This window comes from Oncorhynchus gorbuscha, linkage group LG01 (genome assembly GCF_021184085.1).
Source record: "Oncorhynchus gorbuscha isolate QuinsamMale2020 ecotype Even-year linkage group LG01, OgorEven_v1.0, whole genome shotgun sequence".
NCBI lineage: Eukaryota > Metazoa > Chordata > Actinopteri > Salmoniformes > Salmonidae > Oncorhynchus > Oncorhynchus gorbuscha.
Window position 1 is genome coordinate 61,973,804 of NC_060173.1, and position 23,986 is coordinate 61,997,789.

The window sequence follows — 23,986 nt, forward strand, 5'->3', positions numbered from 1 at the left end:
ACATCTTTGAATCTTAATTCGGACGTGATATTTCGTTTTTGGAAAACATTGTCGCATAAAACCCTGAGGGAGATTTTACTATAATTCAGTCACCAAAGTTTGCATCTGCACAGTTCTTCCACTAGATACGTTTTTTTGTAAAAGTTTTAGTAGAAATTGTTGAAAGTAGTTATTGTGCATAGAGTATTGTTAGTTACACTTTGAAGTAAATAGTTTTATTTGCCATACATTTTAAAGAAAGAAAACGGTGTCAAAGTATAATTCCGTTACCGTAGACTTGCCCTGGGTTTAAATCCCGGTCTCCCTTGGCCAACCCAGCAGTCATCATCACACCATAAAGCTCCCGTAATTCATCTGCAGCATGACAGAGGCCCAGCCTTCTCTGTTCCTCACAAGATAAACCTCTCCTTCTCTCCCTCTTTTTGCCCCTATTTTTTATTTCGCTCTCTTTCCCTCCATTTTCTTTCTCTTCCTCAGCTGGCTGCTGTTTCTCTCTCTCTCACTTATTGTGTAAGATATTTGACATTATATTTGATGAGGATGGCACCAATGGTAATGACTACTGATGATGAATGTTATACTGACGATGATGATGGTGGTGGTGATGATGATGACAATGATAATAATGACACTGCTAACGATAGAGAGGATGATTATGATGATGATAATCATGATGATACTACTAATTACAATGATGTTGCTGCCAAAGATGATGGCAATGATGATGATGTTGATGATGAAGGCTCTCCCTCTGACCCTGCTGTCTCTGTGTTGCCTCCAGATGGGGAGAGGCAGTTGGAGGGGACAGACGCCAGCCGCAAGAGGGACGCTCGCTCCTCAGCCGGCCACCACAAGACAGAGGACACCAGCGACAGTCACGAGGACGATGCTCGGGTGAGTCCATGACTCTCTCTCTACTCTCTCTCTCCGTTTTTTTCTATATCATGTATTTTTTTACCTCTCTCATTTACTGTACGTAGTCTGTTGAGGTGACATAGGGTCATACTATTTGGGTATGGTTAGCTGTTTTTAGTGCTTTGTAAGGAGAGGGACTGAGTACGGGCTTTGGCCAACGTGTAGGTGTTTTCCGTCCACTTCCGTCATTTCAGATTTGAACTCCATAGCCTCAACTTGCTAGCTAGCTATAGCACCCAATATTTGCTGTTGGTTTTCGAGATGGCTATACATATATTGGACAACATGCCTTTCTCTCGTTCTCCCTCTCTCTTTCTCTTGTTTATTCTTATTTCTCTTACTCTCAGTCTTAGAAAAGTAGTCAAATGCCCTGTGGGCAGTCTGTTAGTTATGAATATGATACTATAAGTCCTATTGCTGAGCTCTAGGCTGACTATTACATCAGATCCTCTTCATCATAGATCACCATGTACAATGCACTTACTCTTTTGACTCATTACATTACACTGCTGATGCTGTTTATTATCTATCCTGTTGCCTACTCACTTTACCCATACTTGTATGTATATACACACTACCGTTCAAAAGTTTGGGGTCACCTAGAAATGTTCTTGTTTTTGAAAGCAAAGCACATTTTTTTGGTCCATTAAAATCAAATCAAATTAATCAGAAATTTAGTGTAGACATTGTTAATGTTGTAACAACTACAATAGTAATTTAACAGCAGATTTTTTTATGGAATATCTACATAGGCGTACAGAGGCCCATTATCAGCAACCATCACTCCTGTGTTCCAATGGCATGTTGTGTTAGCTAATTCAAGTTCCTAATTTTAAAAGGCTAATTGATCATTAGAAACCCCTCTCACAATTATGTTAGCACAGCTGAAAACTGTTGTGCTAGTTAAAGAAGCAATAAAACGGACTTTCTTTAGACTAGTTGATTATCTGTAGCATCGGCATTTGTGGGTTTGATTACAGGCTCAAAATGGCCAGAAATAAATACCTTTCTTCTGAAACTCGTTAGTCTAGTCTTGTTCTGAGAAATTAAGGCTATTCCATGTGTGAAATTGCCAAGAAAATTAAGATATGGTACAACGCTGTGTACTTCTCCCTTCACAGAACAGCACAAACTGTCTCTAACCAGAATAGAAAGAGGAGTGAGAGGCCCCGGTACACAACTGAGCAAGAGGACAAGTACATTAGAGTGTCTAGTTTGAGAAACAGACCCCTCTCAAGTCCTCAACAAATTCACAACAATAATGCCAAATGTCTGCAAGGCTGTAATTGCTGCAAATTATTTAATTATTTGATTATTTGATGAAAGCAAAGTTTGAAGGACACAATTATTATTTCAATTAAAAATCTTTATCTATAACCTTGTCAACTTCTTGACTATATTGCCTATTAATTTTGCAACTCATTTCATGTGTGTTTTCATGGAAAACAAGGACATTTCTAAGAGACCCCAAATTTTTGAACGGGAGTGTATCTACCTCAATTACCTTGTACCTCTGCACATCGACTCGGTAGAGGTACCCTGTGTATATAGCCAAGTTATTGTTACTCATTTGTGTATTAATTCCTCTTGTTGTTATTTTTTCTATATTTCACTGTTAGTTTACACCTGTTTTTTACGAAAGCATGTGACAAATACAATTTGATTTGACACACCCCATCTCTCCTCTCTGTCTCAAACACTACGTCTCGCTCTCCCTATCTCTTTCTTAAAACTGTAATAGTCTGAGCCCCTCAAAGTATAGTGTTGACATGTTTAGGGAGCGACTTGGTAAAGTTGACTAGTCACCTGTGCTGACTAGTGTGAGCATTGATGGACCCTGGGAGGCTTTTAAGTGTAGCTTCCTCTGGACAAATCTTCTGGATTGTTAACACTGTGGGTCCCATTAGACAAGTTAGAGTAAAGCAGAGATCCAACCCTTGGTTTAATCATGAAATCATTGAATCAAGGAACAAGGCCTTTAAGAAATATATCCTTGTCTCGTCGCGCACTAGCGACTCCTGTGGCGGGCTGGGTGCAGTGCACATCGACCAAGTCACTAGGTGTGTGGTGTTTCCTCCAACACATTGGTGCGGCTGGCTTCCGGGTTGGATGTGCATTGTGTCAAGAAGCAGTGCGGCTTGGTTGGGTTGTGTTACGGAGGACGCATGGCTCTCGACCTTTGCCTCTCCCGAGTCCGTGCGGGAGTTGCAGCGATGAGACAAGACAGTAACTACTACCAATTGAATACCACGAAATTGGGGAGAAAAAAGGGGTAATTTTTTAATATATTTAAAAAATAATTCTCTCAATCAAGGTACATTTCCAAAGGATATGAATATGGCCAGTCAATCCTTTGCACCAGAAGGGGAGTAAGACCGTCCCTGGGAACTACAGGCCAGTCTCTATCCTCAGTGTCATGACCAAGATATTGGAGAGAGTGTTTCATGTGCAGCTCTGAGTATGTAAACAAACAATCTCATGTTTGAATTTCAGTCAGGGTTGAGAAAATCATAATCTACTGACTCATGCCCCCTATACTTAAATTACCACATAAGGATGGAGATTGATAATAGTAACTTATGTGGAATTGTGCTGCTTGACCTCCAGAAGGCTTTTGATACAGTTAATCGTAGCATCCTACTTGCCAAGCTAGAGGCTCTGGGATTGGGCAGTACCACTCTTGAATGGGCTAAGTCCTACTTGTTGGGCGGGAACAAGTGGTTCATGTAAATGATTTGCCTTCCAGAGCCTAAACCCATAAGCTGTGGCGTGCTATGAAGGATGCTTGCTCATATCACTTGTTTCTTTATGGAGATGACTCTGCACTTCTGTTGTCTCACAAAAACCAAACCACACGGTAGAGTATGAGTGCAGAGCTCACTAACATCAATGCATGGCTCACAGACAACAAGCTATCTCTGCACCTCAGCAAAACAGAAGCAATTATGTTCGGGTACAAAATGAAAGTAAGTCCAAAAGGGTACAGCTACCAAGAGAGGTACTCACAGCCCCAAAACAACAGTTAATTACTTGGGATGTACACTAGATGGAAAACTGGAAGGGGTGTACACTAGATGGTTTAGTTCATTGTCTAGCTAGCTAGATAGTTATTGTCATGAACTGAAGTTCGATTTCAGTAGAACAACAAGTGGCTAAATCAATCTAGTCATTGTTTTCAGGCTAGTTGCATTGGTGCTAGCTAGGTACCAAGCTAAAGCTAGCTCGACCAAAAGCTGCTAAAAACATATATTTTATTTCACAAGGCAAGTCAGTTAAGAACAAATTCTTATTTAAAATGACGGCCTACCGGGAAACAGCAGGTGTACTGCCTTGTTCAGGGGTAGAAAGACAGGTTTTTACCTTATCAGCTCAGTGATTCGATCCAGGAACCTTTCAGGTATTGGCCCAATGCTCTAACCACTAGGCTACCTGCCGCCCCTACCTGTATCAAATCAAGTCACATGCTTTGTAACAACAGGTGTGGACTAACAGCGAAATTAAATGCTTACGGCCCTTATCAACAATGCAGAGAGATAGAAAGTAAAACATGTAATAATAAAAGTAATAATAGATACACAATGAGTAATGATAACTTGGCTATATACAAGGGGTTCCTGTATCGAGTCGATGTGCAGGGGTACGAGGTAATCAAAATATCAAAGATATTTGTGAGTGACTGTCATTCTGCATACTGAAGTCAGCGTAGTAGGGAGACAACTTAGCTCTAGTTTCCAAACTGTCGTCAATGTAGATTATATACATATTTTTTTACAGCTTTGGCAGTGCTACTAACCATAGTGGTGGGGCTTGGCTTGAGGATGCAAATTCAGCACACACATTTTAAAATATAATTTTGTTATTTAACGCGTCAAATTATGTTAAATAGTGTTATTTGACTTTTTTTTTACAAGCAAAGACACAAACAATGTTCCATAGCTAACCTGGTTGTGTGCATAGATTTAGAAGCATAACAGGGAAAGGTACTTTTTTATATTCAGGAGCCTCTGAGTGGAATGGTCTGCCTCTGTCTGTTAACTTAATCCCAGTCTGAGTAGCTTTAAAAGGTCAAAGCCTGGTTAATAGATAGTGTGCATCTGTGAACAATCCCTCCTAGCCGTTGATGATGACCAAATAGCATCTCTTTGTGTATAGTATGTACATATGTTGTTGTGTTTTTATATGACTAAATAAACCAAATTGACTTGCCATTTTAGCTTCTGTTTTTTTATCCTACCACATATGGATCTATAAATAATGGAGCCGATGTGTGACATTGGGAACAACATTTCAAAATGGTTTGAATCAAGAAATAAAGATTTGTATGCAGTTCCACATGTGTACTTAGAGGAATATATGCAAATTGGCCCATAACTCTACCTACAGTGCCTTCAGAAAGTATTCACAACCCTTGACTTTTTCCAAATTATGTTGTGTTACAGCCTGAAATGTAAATTGATTCAATATAGATGTTTTTGTCACTGGCCTAAACACTCCTTAATGTGAAAGTATAATTATGTGTTTAGAATTTTTACAAATTAATTGAAAATGAACAGCTGAAATGTCTTCAAATCAAATTGTTTTGGTCACATACACATGGTTAGCAGATGTTATTGTGAGTGTAGCGAAATGCTTGTGCTTCTAGTTCCGACATAGCAGTAACCTAACAATTCCCCAACAACTACCGAATACACACAAATCTAAGTAAAGGAATGGAACATGAATATATACATACAAATATATGGGTGAGCAATGACCGAGTGGCATAGGCAAGATGCAATAGATGGTATAAGATACAGTATATACATATGAGATAAGTAATGTAAGATATGTAAACATTAGTAGAGTGGCATTATTAATGTGACTAGTGATCCATTTATTAGTGGCCAAGGATTTCAAGTCTGTATGTAGGCAGCAGCCTCACTGTGTTAGTGATGGCTGTTTAACAGTCTGGTGGCCTTAAGATATAAGTTATTTTTCAGTCTCTCGGTCCCAGCTTTGATGCACCTGCACTGACCTTCTGGATGGTAGCGGGGTGAACATGGCTCGGGTGGTTGTTGTCCTTGATGATCTTTTTGGCCTTCCTGTGACATTGGGTGTTGTAGGTTTCCTAGAGGGTAGATAGTTTGCCCTCTGTGATGCGTTGTGCGACTGCACCACCCTCTGGAGAGCCCTCCGGTTATGGGTGGTGCAGTTGCCATTCCAGGCGGTGATGCAGCCTGACAGGATGCTCTCAATTGTGCATCTGTAAAAGTTTGAGGGTTTTAGGTGACAAGCCAAATTCCTTCAGCCTCCTGAGGTTGAAGAGGCGTTGTTGCGCCTTCTCTACCACACTGTCTGTATGGGTGATCCATTTCAGTTTGTACACCTTCTCCACTGCTGTCCCATCGATGTGGATAAAGGGGTGCTCCCTCTGCTGTTTCCCGAAGTCCATGATCATCTCCTTTGTTTTGTTGACATTGAGTGAGGTTGTTTTCCTGACACCACACTCTGAGTGCCCTCACCTCCTCCCTATAGGCTGTCTCATCATTGTTGGTAATCAAGCATACTACTGTTGTGTCGTCTGCAAACTTGATGATTGAGTTGGAGGCATGCATCGCCACGCAGTCATGGGTGAACAGGGAGCACAGGAGAGGGCTGAGCATGCACCCTTGTGGGGCCCAAGTGTTGAGGATCAGTGAAGTGGAGATGTTGTTTTCTACCTTCACCACTTGGGGGTGCCCCAATCCAGGACCCAATTACACAGGGCGGGGTACTATGGTGTTGAATGCTGTAGTCAATGAGTCAATAAGTATTCAACCCATTTGTTATGGAAAGCCTAAATAAGTAAAAATGTGCTTAAAAAGTTACGTAATAAGTTGCATGGGCTCACTCTGTGTGCAATAAGTGTTTAACATTTATTTTTGAATGCCTACCTCACACCCCACACATACAATTATCTGTAAGGACCCTCAGTCGAGCAGTGAATTTAAAAAACAGATTCTACTGCAAAGAAATTAACTTAGTGTCCAGAATACGAAGTGTTATGTTTGGGGCAAATGCAATACAACACATTACCGAGTACCACTAACCATATTTTCAAGCATAGTGGTGGCTGCATTACTGTATGTTGTGGGTATGCTTGTATTATTTAAGGACTGGGAGTTTTTCCGGATAAAAAGGAAAGTAATGGAGCTAAGCACATACAAAATCCTAGAGGAAAACCTGGTTCAATCTGCTTTGAACCAAATACCTTTCAGCAGGCCAAATCTACAGTGGAGATGCTTACCAAAAAGACACTGAAAGTTCCTGAGACACACCCCTAATAATACACACTCCCAATTAATACAAACCCTAATATGAAATACAACATATAAACCCATGTCACACCCTGGCCTACCCAAACATATAACAAAAACACAAGATACAATGACCAAGGCGTGACAGAACCCCCCCCTAAGGTGCGGACTCCGGGACGCACCTCAAGAGCATAGGGAGGGTCCGGGTGGGCGTCTGTCCATGGTGGCGGTTCTGGCTCGGGACGTGGACCCCACTCCATAAATGTCCTAGTTCCTCCCCTACGCGTCCTAGGATAATCCACCTTCCCCGCCGACCATGGCCTAATAGTCCTCACCCTGATCCCCACATAACGGAGGGGCAGCTCGGGACCGAGGGGCAGCTCGGGACAGAGGGGCAGCTCGGGACAGAGGGGCAGCTCGGGACTGAGGGGCAGCTCGGGACAGAGGGGCAACTCGGGACAGAGGGGCAACTCGGGACAGAGGGGCAACTCGGGACAGAGGGGCAACTCGGGACAGAGGGGCAACTCGGGATAGAGGGGCAACTCAGGACAGAGGGGCAACTCGGGATAGAGGGGCAACTCGGGATAGAGGGGCAACTCAGGATAGAGGGGCAACTCGGGATAGAGGGGCAACTCGGGATAGAGGGGCAACTCGGGACAGCGGGGCAGCCCGGGACAAAGGGGCAGCCCGGGACAGAGGGGCAGCCCGGGACCGAAGCAGCCCGGGACCGAAGCAGCACGGGACCGAGGGGAAGCCCGGTACTGAGGGGAAGCCCGGTACTGAGGGGGAGCCCGGTACTGAGAGGAAGCCCGGTACTGAGAGGAAGCTCGGTACTGAGAGGAAGCTCGGTACTGAGAGGGAGCCCAGTACAGAGAGGGAGCCCAGTACTGAGAGGGAGCCCAGTACTGAGAGGAAGCTTAGTACTGAGAGGAAGCTCAGTACTGAGAGGAAGCTCAGGCAGGTAGTAGGCTCCGGTAAATCCTGGCAGACTGGCACTTCTGGCGGATCCTGGCAGACTGGTGACGCTGGGCCGACTGGCGGCGCTGGGCAGACAGGAGACTCCGGCAGAGCAGGAGAGGAGAAAGGCTCTGGCTGCGCTGAACAGGCGAGGCGCACTGGACGCTCTGGGCCGACTGGGAGCACTGGTGGCGCTGGACAGACAGGAGACTCCGGCAGCGCAGGAGAGGAGAAAGGCTCTGGCTGCGCTAAACAGGCGGGAGACTCCGATAGCGCAGGAGGGGAGAAAAGCACTGGCTGCGCTGAACAGGCGAGGCGCACTGGACGCGCTGGGCCAACTGGGAGCACTGGTGGCGCTGCACAGACAGGAGACTCCGGCAGCACAGGAGAGGAGAAAGGCTCTGGCTGCGCTAAACAGGCGGGAGACTCCGATAGCGCAGGAGAAGAGAACAGCTCTGGTTGCGCTAAACAAGCGGGAGACTCCGGCAGCGCAGGAGGGGAGAAAAGCACTGGCTGCGCTGAACAGGCGAGGCGCACTGGAGGCCTGGTGCGTGGTGCTGGAACTGGTGGTACTGGCGCGAGGACACGCACAGGAAGCCTGGTGCGGGGAGCTGCTACCGGAGGACTGGTGTGTATAGGTGGCTCTGGATAGACCGGACCGTGCAGGCGCACTGGAGCTCTTGAGCACCAAGCCTGCCCAAGCTTACCTGGCTCGATGCCCACTCTAGCCCGGCCAATAGGAAGGGCTGGTATGAGTCGCAGCTGGCTCTGCACCCGCACTGGAAACACCGTGCGCTCCATAGCATAACACGGTGCCTGCCCGGTCTCTCTAGCCCAACGGTGAGCACAGGGAGTATGCACAGGTTTCCTACCTGGCATAACTATTCCCCCTTTTAGCCTCCCCCCCAATAAATGTTTTGGGGTGACTTTCCGGTTTCCAACCGTGTCGCAGTGCTGCCTCCTCATACTCACGCCTCTCCGCTTTAGCTACTTCTATTTCCTCCTTGGGACGGCGATATTCTCCCGGCTGCGCCCAGGGTCCTTTTCCGTCTAATATCATCTCCCAAGACCAGAAGTCCTCATATTGCTGCTCCTCACAATTAACAGGGAGAGTAGGCTCAGGTCTGACTCCTGACTCTGCCACTCTCTCTCTGCGCTTTCCCCCGTTACCTACGGTTTTCGCTCTGTATAGCCGTGCTCTCCTTTTCGATTCCCTCCGTGTATAGCCCTCTTCGCATTGCTGTAGGGAATCCCAGGCGGGCTCCTGCATTCGCACTGGGTCGGCCGCCCACCTGTCGATTTCTTCCCACGTAGTATAATCCATATCGTCCTCCTTCAGATCCTGCCAGTTCACATGCTGCTCGGTTTGTGAATCGTGGTGGGCGATTCTGTATTGATATTCGTCTGTTGTTTGAAGAGAGTCAGACCGAAATGCAGCGTGTAGGTTACTCATGACATTTAATGAAGAAAATGCTGTACATGAAATAACTGAGAATACAAAACAACAAACGAGTGAAACTAATACAGCCTATCTGGTGACTAACACAAAGACAGGTACAATCACCCACGAAATACAACGCGCACTCAGGCTGCCTAAATACGGTTCCCAATCCGAGACAACTAGAATCAGCTGACTCCAATTAGGAATCGCCTCAGGCAGCCAAGCCTAACTAGACACACCCCTAATAAAACACACTCCCAATTAATACAAACCCTAATACGAAATACAACATATAAACCCATGTCACACCCTGGCCTACCCAATGACCAAGGCGTGACACACAGGGGTTTAAATGCTTATCTAAATGAGATGTCAATATTTCATTTTCAATAAACTAGCAAAAGATATATATTGAACAAAAATATAAAACTCAACGTTCAACCATTTCAAGATTTTACTGAGTTACAGTTCATATAAGGAAATCCGTCATTTGAAATGCATGAATTAGGGCCAAATCTATCGATTTCACTGGGAATACAGATACAGTGCATTCAGAAAGTATTCAGACCCCTTCACTTTTTCCACATTGTTATGTTACATTCTTGTACTAAAATTGATTTTTTTTTTTATTCTCTCATCAATCTATTTTTTTCTCTCTCATCAATCTATCCCATAACGACAAAGCAAGACAGGTATTTAGAATTTTTGGAAAATGTATTTTAGAAAACAACTGAAATATCATTTACCTGAGAGAATGCCAAGAGTGTGCTAAGCTGTCATCAAGGCGTAGGGTGGCTTCTTTGAAGAATATCAAATCAAAAAAATATTTTTATTTAACACTTTTTTGGGGTTACTACATGATTCCAAATGTGTTATTTCATAGTGTTGATGTCATGCCCTGACCTGAGTATTCTTTGTTTTCTTTATATATTTTGGTTAGGTCAGGGTGTGACATGGGTGAAGTATGTGTTTTTGTACTGTCTAGGGGTTTCATAGGTTTATTTGGGTTGTTTACCATCTAGGTGTTTATGGTTGCCTAGATTGGTTATCAGTTAGAGGCAGCTGTTTATCGTTGTCTCTGATTTGGGAACCATATTTAGGCAGCCATCTTCTTTGGGTATTTCGTGGATTATTGTCTGTGATGTTGCATGTTTGCACTCAGTTTTGATAGAGTTCACGGTCGTCTTGTTATTTTGTTTGTTTATTGTACTTTGTTTTTTTTCGTCTTTCATTAAAAAGATGTATTCACATCACGCTGCGCTTTGCTCTCCTCACTATGACGATCGTGACAGTTGATGACTTCAATGTTATTCTACAATGTAGAAGATAGTAAAACTTAATACAAACCGTTGACTGGTGCTGTATATATTTGAAACATTTTATTTATCCTTACTGCTATCAGCCCATAGAAACGCATTGAGTAACAGATTCACTACATGGAACAACAGATAGTCCCCCCCAAAAAAACATGCTGACTGCAGGAATGTCCAACAGAGCTGTTGCCAGTTATTGAGTTTTCAATTCTCGACAGTAAGCCACTTCCATCTTTGTTTTATATAATTTGGCAGGTCATCCAACCGGCCTCGCAATTGCAGACCACTTGTTGCCACGCCACCCCATCCAGCTTCTTCACCTGTGGGATTGTCTGAGGAGGGGGAGGATGCTGAGGAATATTTCTGTCTGTAATAAAGCCCATTTTTGGGGAAAAACTCTATGATTGGCTGTGCAGTCTACTTCCGGCGCCGACAGAGATGGCCGTCTTGTTATTTCTTACGTTAGTACCCCAGGTCATCTTAGGTTTCATTACATGCAGTCGAGAAGAACTACTGGATATAAGAGCAGCGTCAACTCACCATCAGTACGACCAAGAATATGACTTTCACGAAGCGGATCCTGCGTTCTGCCTTTCACCCAGGACAACGGAATGGATCCCAGCCGGCGACCCTGGGTCTCGACCCCGCCCTGTGCAACTGGGTACTGGACTTCCTGATGGGCCGCTCCCAGGTGGTGAGAGTAGGCAACATCTCCACCCCGCTGATCCTCAACACTGGGGCCCCACAAGGGTGCGTTCTGAGCCCTCTCCTGTACTCCCTGTTCACCCACGACTGCGTGGCCATGCACGCCTCCAACTCAATCATCAAGTTTGCGGATGACACAACAGTGGTAGGCTTGATTACCAACAACGACGAGACAGCCTACAGGGAGGAGGTGAGGGGCCCTCGGAGTGTGGTGTCAGGAAAATAACCTCACACTCAACGTCAACAAAACTAAGGAGATGATCGTGGACTTCAGGAAACAGCAGAGGGAACACCCCCCCTATTCACATCGATGGAACAGTAGTGGAGAGGGTAGCAAGTTTTAAGTTCCTCGGCATACACATCACAGACAAACTGAATTGGTCCACCCACACAGACAGCATCGTGAAGAAGGCGCAGCAGCGCCTCTTCAACCTCAGGAGGCTGAAGAAATTCAGCTTGTCACCAAAAGCACTCAAACTTCTACAGATGCACAATCGAGAGCATCCTGGCGGGCTGTATCACCGCCTGGTACGGCAACTGCTCTGCCCACAACCGTAAGGCTCTTCAGAGGGTAGTGAGGTCTGCACAACGCATCACCGGGGGCAAACTACCTGCCCTCCAGGACACCTACACTACCCGATGTTACAGGAAGGCCATAAAGATCATCAAGGACAACAACCACCCGAGCCATTGCCTGTTCACCCCGCTATCATCCAGAAGGCGAGGTCAGTACAGGTGCATCAAAGCTGGGACCGAGACTGAAAAACAGCTTCTATCGCAAGGCCATCAGACTGTTAAACAGCCACCACTAACATTGAGTGGCTGCTGCCAACACACTGACTCAACTCCAGCCACTTTAATAATGGGAATTGATGGGAAATGATGTAAAAGACATCACTAGCCACTTTAAACAATGCTACCTAATATAATGTTTACATACCCTACATTATTCATCTCATATGTATACGCATATACTGTACTCTATCATCTACTGCATCTTTATGTAATACATGTATCACTAGCCACTAACTATGCCACTTTGTTTACATACTCATCTCATATGTATATACTGTATTCAATACCATCTACTGTATCTTGCCTATGCCGCTCTGTACCATCACTCATTCATACATCTTTATGTACATATTCTTTATCCCCCTACACTTGTGTGTATAAGACAGTAGTTTTGGAATTGTTAGTTAAATTACTTGTATTATCTGCTAACCATGTATTATCTGCTAACCATGTGTATGTGTATGTGTATTCCTTCTATGAACTGTAACTCTGTCAAATCTTTGAAATTGTTCCATGTAGGGTTTGTTTTTGTTCATTATATTATGCATTATCGTGTTTTCACTCACGAGACTCCCAGTTAGATAGCCAATGTTCCTTTTTTACAAAAATATTATTTTTGTAGGCAAAATAGCTCCGTTTGTTCTTCACGTTTAGCTGAGAAATCGCCTGGAAATTGCAGTCAAGAAAACGCCGGAAAATATTCCAAATTAGCTCCATAATATCGACAGAAACATGGCATAATCAATCCTCAAGGTGTTTTTCAAATATCTATTCGATAATATATCCACCGGGACAATTGGTTTTTCATTAGGACAGATGGGAATAATGGCTACCTCTGTATTTTACGCGAGAATCACTCACAGCCATCAGGTGACCACTTGCGCAATGTAGCCGCTTAAGGGTATTCTTCAACATAAATGCGTAAAACCACGTCACAATGCTGTAGACACCTTGGGGAATACGGAGAAAAAGTAATCTGGTTGATAGCCCATTCACTGCTCAATAAGGACGCATTGGAACGCAGCACTTTCAAAACATGAGGCACTTCCGGATTGGATTTTTCTCAGGCTTTCGCCTGCAATATCAGTTCAGTTATACTCAAACAATATTTTTACAGTTTTGGAAACTTTAGAGTGTTTTCTATCCTAAGCTGTCAATTATATGCATATTCTGGCATCTTGTCCTGACAAAATATCACGTTTACTATGGGAATGTTATTTTTCCAAAAATGAAAATATGGCCCCCTAGTCACAAAAGGTTATTACATGGAAAATAAACATATATCCTGATTTTAAATAAGTATTCAACCCCATGAGTCAATACATGTCAGAATCACCTTTGGCAGCAATTACAGCTGTGAGTCTTACTGGGTAATGTGTCAAGCTCGGTCCTCTGACAAGGAGAAGTAGTAGGAAGGATCGGAGGACCAATGTGCAGCGTTGTAGGTGTTCATATTGTATTTAATATGAATACTTGAACAAAAACAAACAGTCCTGAATGGTGCAGCAAAACACAGAACATAAAATAATCACCCACAACTCAAGGGTGAAAACAGGCTACCTAAGTATGGTTCTCAATCAGGGACAACGATTGACAGCTGCCTCTGATTGAGAACCATACCAGGCCAAACACAGAAATCCCAAATCATTGAAAAAAGAACATAGACTGCCCACCCCAACTCACGCCCTGACCATTCTAAAACAAAGACAAAACAAGTGAACTAAGGTCAGAACGTGACATCCAGTGTATATTTGGCCTGTTTTTGGTTATTGTCCTGCTGAAAGGTAAATGTGTCTGTTGAAAGCTAACTGAACCATGTTTTCCTCTTGGATTTTGACTGTGCTTCAATCTATTCCATTGATTTTTATCCTAAAAAAAATCTCCCTTTTTCTCCCTTAATCATAGCTTGATGCAGCCATCACCATTCCTGAAAATATGAAAAAGAGTGGTACTTGGTGACATATTGGTTGGATTTTCCCCAAACACTTTGAATTATGCACAGGCTTCCTTCATGTCATTTATGTTAGTATTTTTGAGTAACTACAACGTTGTTGAACCATCCTCAGTTATGTCCTATCAATTCTGTGACTGTTTTAAAATCACCATTGGCCTCGTGGTGAAATCGCTGATCGGTTTTCTTCCTCTCCGACAACTTATTCAGGAAGGTCACCTGTATCTTTGTAGTGACTAGGTGTATTGACACACCATCCAAAGTGTAACATTAATAACTGCACCACGATCAAAGGGATATTCAATGTCTGTTGTTTTTTACCCATCTACCAATATACAGTGGGGAGAACAAGTATTTGATACACTGCCAATTTTGCAGGTTTTCCTACTCTGTAATTTTTATCATAGGTACACTTCAACTGTGACAGATGGAATCTAAAACCAAAATCCAGAAAATCACATTGTATGTAACCCACATGTATTTAACCCTCTGCTTCCCCCATGTTTTTGTGCGTGACAGTTTCGATGTTCATTTCGGTTGATGATGGCTGGTTTTTCGACGGGTGCTGTTTTTCACCCGTGCGTAATATTCACCGTTTGTATTTGGTCAAGTGTACTTGTTTACCTTGTGCCTTTATTTTTGAGTAAAGTACATTGCTCACTCATTTTGCTCTACTGCGCCTGACTTCATGCACCAGCTACACTCACCTTTTGACTCTCTCTCTCTCTGAAGGGTATGCATTTATGCAGAATGATGCTGTGGTGGATTTACATACCATACACGTTAAATCATGAGTCTGTGATGAAGCACACAGCCTACACCTCCCTTTGGGTATCTATGCTCCTCTCAGGTTTCTCACTCGGGGCAGGTAGAGCTCATTAGCTCAGTGGAGTGACTGACTGATGTGCCTCTATAGCCTTAGGCTCCATACAGAGGTACTAGACTTTATCCACTTCTGAGAGCTCTCTTGTATCAAGTATCACACCTACCTTTACGTCAGCTCTTTCTCACTCCCTCTCTCTCCCCTCTCTTTTTTTTCTCTCTCCTCTCTCTTTCTCTCTCCTCTCTTTCTCTCTCCTTTCTCTTTCTCTCTCCTCTCTTTCTCTCTCCTTTCTTTTTCTCTCTCCTCTCTCCTCTCTCCTCTCTCTCAAAATTCAATTTGCTTTATTGGCATGACGAAACAATGTACATATTGCCAAAGCTTATTTTGGATATTTACAATATAAAAATGAGAATCAAAATTGTCAACGGGACAACAGTAACAACAATAACAAAGGGTCAAAATAACCAACACATTCAACAATAACAATAAGCATACAGTAGAGGACATGTGCAGGTTGATTGGTCTGTCAGATACTGTCCCTCAACTTATGGCAGGCAGCTATGTAGTGCGCTGCCAACCCACAGCTCTCTGCGTCCTCCCCCAACAGGACGGGTAGCCTATCCTCATTAGAGAGGTCTTTGAAACCTTGAATATGAGTTTCAAATTTGGGAAAATGACACTCTCTAATTGTTTTGTATTTTTGACATTTTGTCAGGAAATGCAGTTCCGTCTCAGGTTCTGCTGTTGTGCAGTGGTTGCACAGCCTTTCCTCTACAGGGAGCCAGGTTTTCCTGTGTCTACCCTTCTCAATAGCAAGGCTGTGCTCACTGAGCCTGTACTTTGTCAAGGTTTTTCTAAGGTTTTGATCAGTTGATCAGTTTTTTCAATCAAATACACTTTATTGACATGGCAAGTTAAATTAATTTATTTTCCAAGTACACATATAACAACAATGATTGATCTAACAGTAATAATAATAATCATAATAACTAGTAGTGGTGGTAATGATATTAACATTAACAGCAATTACAACAACAATAGTAAGGAGAAGAGTAAATAAGAAAAGTAATAGTAGCAGGATACCTTTAACATGACTGAAAAGCCACATGGCTTGGTATGAAGGCCAAAACAAAATAAACTTACATACTACTGTTAAATTGTATTTTTCACTGGATGTCACTCAGGTTGTGGCAGGATGCCACATAATTGGCTGCCAAAACTGCATATTTTGTTTTTTCACCCAATAAATATTAGTTTTTTTCTTCAAATGTTATAGTTTCAAATTCTTTGTAATGAATGCTAATTTTGTGAAGGAAAGATTATCTTAGGTCTGAGTATTTTTAACAGTGTAATTGGAAATGCAGCTCTCTCTCTCTCCTCTCAAATCCTCTCTAACTCTCTCTTCTCCCTCCTTCTCTGCCTCTCCCTCTCCATCAGAATTGTACAGGAATGATTATGGTTGATGATGATGGTGGATGATGCTGATAATGATGGTGTCATCACCACAGTCTTGGGTGAAAGTTCAAATGTCTAATACACCTTGCTACCTCTCAGAAAGACTGGCGTCTGCTCAACTGCTTTTCCTCACTCATGTTTTCCATCTGAAATGTTTCCTTTCTCCCTATCCGACCTCTCTGCTCATCGCTCTCAGACAATTGGACGTGTCATAAAACCGCTATGCCATCTGGGAAGGCGCCGCTCCACATCTCACCGCTCTCTCATCTCTCTTCTCTCTCTCTCTTTCTCCCCCTCCCCTTTTCATTTTCATCTATAACTAATGCTCTCATGAAGTTTGCTGTTCACCCAAGTGCAGGGAATCTCATCAGGACTCAGCAATCACGAGTCCAGATCTTAATTGTCGTGAAACAGTGCCGCTCTGTTCTCTGTATACCTTCCTATAACCACTTAATTATTTTTGATTTACCACCAAGTAGAGGGGGGCTTCAGTCTTTTGCCATGGTAAAATATATATATATATATATATATATATATATATATATATATATATATATATATATAATATATATATATATATATATATATATATATATATATATATATATATATATATATATATATGTAAAAGGGTGATTCTGAATGTTTCTTTATCTTCTAAAAGTCCCCTGGTTTTCATACATCTTTGTTGGAGTGTTCCTAGAATCAGGAGGGAAAAGTTTCCAGAATTTAGCAACTGTATTATGAACCAGACTATGATGCAATCAACAGCACATGTGTTATGTGATGAGTGGCAGTGGAATAACACTCTTTGTTCAATGGGTGGGTCCAATCCTGAACGCTGATGGGTTAAAACCGCATTCCAGCCCAGTGTCTATTTCACAAGTTACCACTGGCTAAATCAAATCAAATCAAATAGTATTGGTCACATACACATATTTCGCACATGTTATTGCGGGTGTAGTGAAATGCTTGTGTTCCTAGCTCCAACAGTGCAGTAGAATCGAACAGTTCACACTATATATACATAAGAGATGCGTAAAGCAGTATGTAAATATTATTAAAGTGACTATTGTTCCATTATTAAAGTGACCAGTGATTCCATGTCTGTATATAGGGAAGAAAATATATGGTGTTAAAAAGCCTATTTACTCTGTTCCATCTGACTGCACCATCCACTGTCTCATCAGCCCAGCCATTCAATTTATAAACTTGATCTTCACCATAAAAAGCATCTAGACATTATCTCCCATTTCTTTAAGACTAGCATTTGGTTTTCATCAGCGGATATTTGTGTAAATCTTGCTGTCTGCTTCTCCGAAATGTACACATTTTTATTCAACTTTGAAATTCGATCCGGTCTCCAGCTGTCCGATAATAATGAATGTGTTGGGATATATACAAAGAAATGTCAATAGAAAACTTGTACAACGAAACAAAATACATCTAGTTTGCTCTCTTTCCAGCTTCAGTTTGAAGTGATTGTGTTAGCTGTGTTGTTGGCTAGTTCCTCTAAACAACAGTGTCCTGATGAGAGAGCACATTTTCTACTTCAGGCGAAATCGAGCATCATTAGCACATTGTTATGGATTTATCTAAATAAATGTCACTAGAAAACAGCTTAAACAAATGCAAATGCAGCTAATTTGCTGTTATTGTGGCTGCACTTTTTGAAGTGACTGTACAGTGAGTTAACCATAGTTGGCTAGCTAGCAAGCAAGGGATAAGAATGTTGACAGCCAGTATGGCAATAGAACATTTCGAACGAACAACTGGGTCAAGTCCATAGATACAGAACAAAAAGACTTAACAACTGTGTCACCTCTCTGGCAACCGAACGATCGAGCATACGTTAGATTTGTGTCAATCAAAATAACATTTTTCATGAACATTTGTAAATAATTGGAATATGTTTGTAACCCGTTGAATACAAGTGACAATGCCCTCGAAGCTGACTTTTGGAGGATATATTAGCACGGTTTGCCACCCGTTCCAATGTAATCCTCCAAACATCGGCTTCGAGGGCATTGTCACTTAACTATGTTTCTATCTGCTCTGAGTAGATATCCGAGATTGGTTCTTGGTAGTGTAGCTCACAAACAATTTTGTGCTTTGACCTTGACCTTGAAAGCCAATGTTTCTGAGCTTCCATTAGGGAAACACTGCACTGCATTAATGTTCATTCATTGTAATCAATAAATATTGTACATTACAGTATTGCGATACATCTCTTGACCCCTGCTTGTAATTGACGTCTGGCGTCACAGACATAATCCATAGATAAAAGTCGGACTTCTGAAATCATGGACATAAGTCATAAATGGAAGTCACACACACTACAGGAGTCTAGACTGAGGTCACGGACTGGGAGGTCACGGACTGGGAGGTCACGGACTGGGAGGTCACGGACTGGGAGGTCACGGAGGGCGGAAGTCCTAGACTACTGAAGTCTGACATAAATCACAGACTACCACATCACATACCTGAAGTTGCAGACATAAGTCAAAATGTGTAAATCACAGACTACTGAGGTTAAGGACAAAGTCACATACTACTAGGGTCACAGACATAAGTCACAAATGGAAATCACGTACCGTTAAAGTCATATACTGAGGTGTCATACTATTGAGTGGGAACAGTTCCTTAGCGAGGGCACATGGTTTAAATAGAAGTGAAAATTACGTCATTTGACGCCTGGGCTCACATCTAGCACAGGGGAATAGTGACTGAGGGACTGTAGTAAGGAGAGAAAATTATACGCTCACTTCCTAAAATCAATTTAACTCAAAGCTTTTGGACATACGCTTGAAGTGATAAGTATTGGAGGAGTGGAAGGTTTTTCTCTAAGAGTTTTTCTCTATTCTAAACCTGACTTTTTTTATACTGTTCTTCTATGTTCCAATCAAGTAGAGTTTTCAGCACGACTCATACAGTACGCTTTAACTGAAGACATGCTTCACTACTGTACTTCGCATACTTTACAGTATGTGCTGTATATACTGTATGAGTCTAATGCATTTAAGTGCACTGAATTACATGAATTTAGATAAGTAAAACACCATAACCAGCTGAGACATAAAAGCAATGTTCCCCGTGTAGAGTACATTACACCAAACCAACAGCAATGATTTATTATTGTGTACATCTTCCTTTGCAAGAGGACAAAGGTCATTCTGATTCATGCATTTTACTGTACATCACTCTGTTCAATTTGGAGACATCACGATTAAGAGTGCACATGTAGGAGGCATTATGTACTCCGTGGGGATGGGTCTGTGTGTGTGAGTGTGTGTATGTCTATATACTGTGTGTGTGCGTGTGTGTGTGTGTGTGTGTGTGTGTGTGTGTGTGTGTGTGTGTGTGTGTGTGTGTGTGTGTGTGTGTGTGTGTGTGTGTGTGTGTGTGTGTGTGTGTGTGTGTGTGTGTGTGTGTGTGTGTGTGTGTGTGAGAAGAAGTCACATTTAACTAGGAGGGATGCGTGAGTGTGTGTGCGTGTGCATGCGTGCTGTGCGTCAGTGAGGTTTACCCTTAGGACTCAAGCTCTGCTGAACAACTGCAGGCTCATCTCTCCCATCTATTATTAACACACCCATTTACCAGCTCTTTGTTCTAGCTACACTTCATCTTGGTGTGTGCATGTGTTTGTGCCTGCGTTAGTGTGTGTGTTTGTATGTGTGTGTGTGTGTGCATGTGTGTGTTTCTGAGGAAAGCACACACACATGCACACTGATGAACTTTTGTTACCCCCTTATTCTAAGTTTCTTATTCAGTCAAGTGAACAAGAAAACAATATTCAATCAATAACAGGGGAAACAACGCATCATGTATTCTTACACACTTTGCCATAAGAAAGGAAGAATGCTTCATCCTTACCTTTACCAATGTGTGGAATGATCCAGATCCAGATCCAGACTTTTTTTAAAGGCTTCTAATATAACAATAGAATAGTGGGGAGGCTTATGCTGCCTACAAATGCTCCTATGAATATTGTATTTCCCATTTGTGAAGTCGTAAATACAACATAATTGTGCTCAAGTGCTTTTGAAGTTGGAACGATTCTTCAGCCAATGAGGATTTAGCTATTTGGATGAGCTAGCTAACATTGCTAAAAACAAAGTTAGCTAGCTTGCTAATATTGAAATTATGTTCTAACTAGCTACATTACCCACACTGTAAAAATGTGATATTGTCAAAAATGTACTTTGTTTGAAACAGTGATGGGTCAGTGACGAACATGAAATCAGATTTTCCCACTTGTAATTCTAGCTCGGAGGGTCATGTAGGCGGTTATTTCTGAACCTGAATTTCCACATTTCTGACTGCAATTGAAGGCAACACACAGTGATGAGTCAACACTGTCATGAATATGTTGGTTAGAGAGTGGCTCATGCATTCCAAAGGATTCTTCTTAAGAACTGATTTCAATTCATTGGAGGGGTCTTAAACTGTACATACCAGACACTTTCTAAGAACAGATATTCCGATCGGACATTGCGATTGGTTAGAGAGCATCTGACGCCTTCCAAGGGACATTGTTTTTAGGAAAGGACATTCTAATTGGTTTGAGTAACCAGTGACACAAGTTAACCCAACATTCTTTTTAGTTGGTGCACACTGATCTCATAGGCTAGACGTAGCAGAACTCCCAAATCATACGATATGTTACGTTTGTTAAGGTTACATAAGACAGAAGATTACATAAGGCAAATATGAAAGAACAGTGGTTGGTTAGGGTGGATGGCTGGACATATAACACGAACGTAGCAACTTTGAAGTACTTACTACTTTTTAGCTACATTGCAACTACCTAGCATGTTAGCTAACCCTTACGAATTGCAATTCATAAAATATCATAAAAATTGTAATTCGTATCATATCATACAAATACCAGCTTTAATCCCATCTGTCTTCCAATCAGCTGTACAACGTTTTTCAGTCTGGCTTCCGGCCCTTGCACAGCGCTGAAACGGCTCTGGTGAAAGTTACCAATGACCTACTAGTGACTGCAGAATCTGGATCACCTAACCTCCTCCTCCTAGATCTCAGTGCTACTTTTGAAACTGTTGACCACAACATCCTCCTGGGGCATCTCAGAGAGCACACTGCAGTTTCTGGAACTGCTCTAAACTGGTTCTCCTCCTACCTCTCCAATAGGAAGCAGTACATCACGATTGGAGAGTCAAGATCAGAGGAGTCCACAATCACATGCGGTGTCCCACAAGGGTCAGTGCTGGGCCCTGTTATGTTCCTAATCTACATGCTCCCTCTCGGCCAAATCCTCAGAGACTATAACATCAACTTCCACTGCTGCGCTGGCAATACCCAAGTATATATTAACACCAAACCAGACACCATATCAGCACTAGCAAAACTTGACAGCTGCCTAGATGACATCAGGGCATGGATGAAAGCAAACTTCCTTCAGCAGAACAGCAGCAAGACTGAGGCTATGCTTGTTGGGACACACAAGCAGGTCATCTGCTCTACCATTGACAGTCAAGCCTAAGGTCAATCATGGTGGTGGCACCATCGTGCTGTGTGAATTTAACAAAATGTGGAAAAAGCCAAGGAGTCAGAATACTTTCCGAATGCACTGTATATTTCTTTGCCAATGTAGAGTTTTGAGATAAAACAAATGGAAAAAGCTATACAAATTTTATGTGTTATTATTCAATTGTATTTGTAACATATCATTCGAAATGGATGATGGACATCCACAATCTAATACATACCATACCAAACACAACATATCATACTAATTTGAGTGTCCCAGTTTTTTGTTTACTGTGTCACGTCTAGTCCAGGTTGGTTGGAGAATGGCTGATGCATGTTTATTCCTACCACCTCTCTTACCATTCCAATATACGTTTGTCAAAACCGTAAATTCCTATTGGTACTATAGTGACTAATTCAATTTTATAGACATTTACATTTAAGTCATTTAGCAGAGGTATTGTTTTGGTTTGAGAGTGAACAGTGCCTTCCCATGGGCCTTAGAAAAGTAATTTAATAGAAAAGTCATTTAATAGAAAAGTCATTTCTTAAAAAGTTCACAGGGTTCTTCGGGCTGGCATAGGAGAAAGCTTTGAAGAACCCCTTTTGGTTCCAGATAGAACCCTTTTGGTTCCAGGTATAACCCTATTGGGTTCCATGTAAAACCCTTTCCACCAAGAGTTCTACATGGAACCCAAAGGGTTCTACCTGGAACCAAAAAAGGGTTCTCCTATGGGGACAGCCAAATAACCCTTTTGGATCCCTTTTTTTAATGTGTGTACGCCCTTCCTTCCTTCCCTGTCATCTCCTTACTCCTCCCCAATCTTCCCTACCGCCTCTCTCCCATTTTCCCTTTACTCAAAATGTCCTACTCCCTCCCCTGTCATCGTCCTCTCCCCTCATCCCTCTCCTCCCCCCAGTCTCTCATCAGGTATGTGTGGTGTGGTGCAGCCTCATGGGACAGATCTGCCACATTCCCTGGGAGAGAAAGGCACACAGTCACTTTGTCTCATCCATATTCATAACACACACAAAACTGACACAACACACACACACACAGCTTAGTGGATCTTTAAGTAGTGTAGTGTGTCAGTTAGGGCCACCTGGAAAGTCCCTAGGAAGGGGTGAAAGGGTCAGGGGGATAGTAAAGTCAGTCCTGGGGATGGAATTTAATTGCAACAAGGGAGATCGTCAGATAACCTAGTTGTAAAGTAAATTATCATTTTTCCAGTTACACTCTGGGTTTTGAGGCAATGCAAAGCCGTTAAAACCTTAGCTATGATTTTAGGAGGGAGATAAAGGTGCATTTTCTCGCGGTGGAGGACGACCCATTTCCCAGGTTCTCAGGCGTGTGATAGAAGTAGAGAAGTGTGTAATTATTTGTGCTACAGAAATTACTCAAAGGAACATCCCTTCTTCTTCTCTCCCTCTTCTCCTCCCTCTCCCCACTCCTCCCCACTCTCTCCTCTAAACACAAGTAAAAGCTTTTAGAACTGGAGAGCACTTTAGCGTGGGTCTTTTAGCTGCTTCCCAAATGGTACCCTATTCCCTACATAGTGCACAACTTTTGAACAGAGCCCTATGGGGCTTGTTTCAAAGTAGTGCATTAAATAGGGATTAGGGTGCCATTTGGTATGCAGTCTTAGTAAAAGCTAATATCCATTGGGATGCAGAATTAGTAAAAGCTCATTTCCATACTCTCACCTACCCTTTAGACATTGGTAACACCATCTCTCATCTCTTTCTCCCTATATATCCAAATGCCCTCTTACTTAGACATAGGTAACGCCTTCCATCCACCCTCTCAACTTCCATCCACCCTCTCTACCAATTCAAGACATAGGTAACAGCATTTGTCCTTTC

The 23,986-nt window shown here is 42.5% G+C and overlaps 1 protein-coding gene across 1 annotated transcript in view; it reads left to right on the plus strand.

Moving 5' to 3' along the window:
- b4galnt4a (beta-1,4-N-acetyl-galactosaminyl transferase 4a) overlaps positions 1-23,986 on the plus strand; it is a 470,997-nt gene that overhangs the window by 161,263 nt on the left and 285,748 nt on the right. Inside the window, exon 2 of the mRNA XM_046358032.1 lies at positions 782-894. Coding sequence (XP_046213988.1) covers positions 782-894 — 113 coding nt within the window. The remainder of the gene's footprint in view (positions 1-781; positions 895-23,986) is intronic.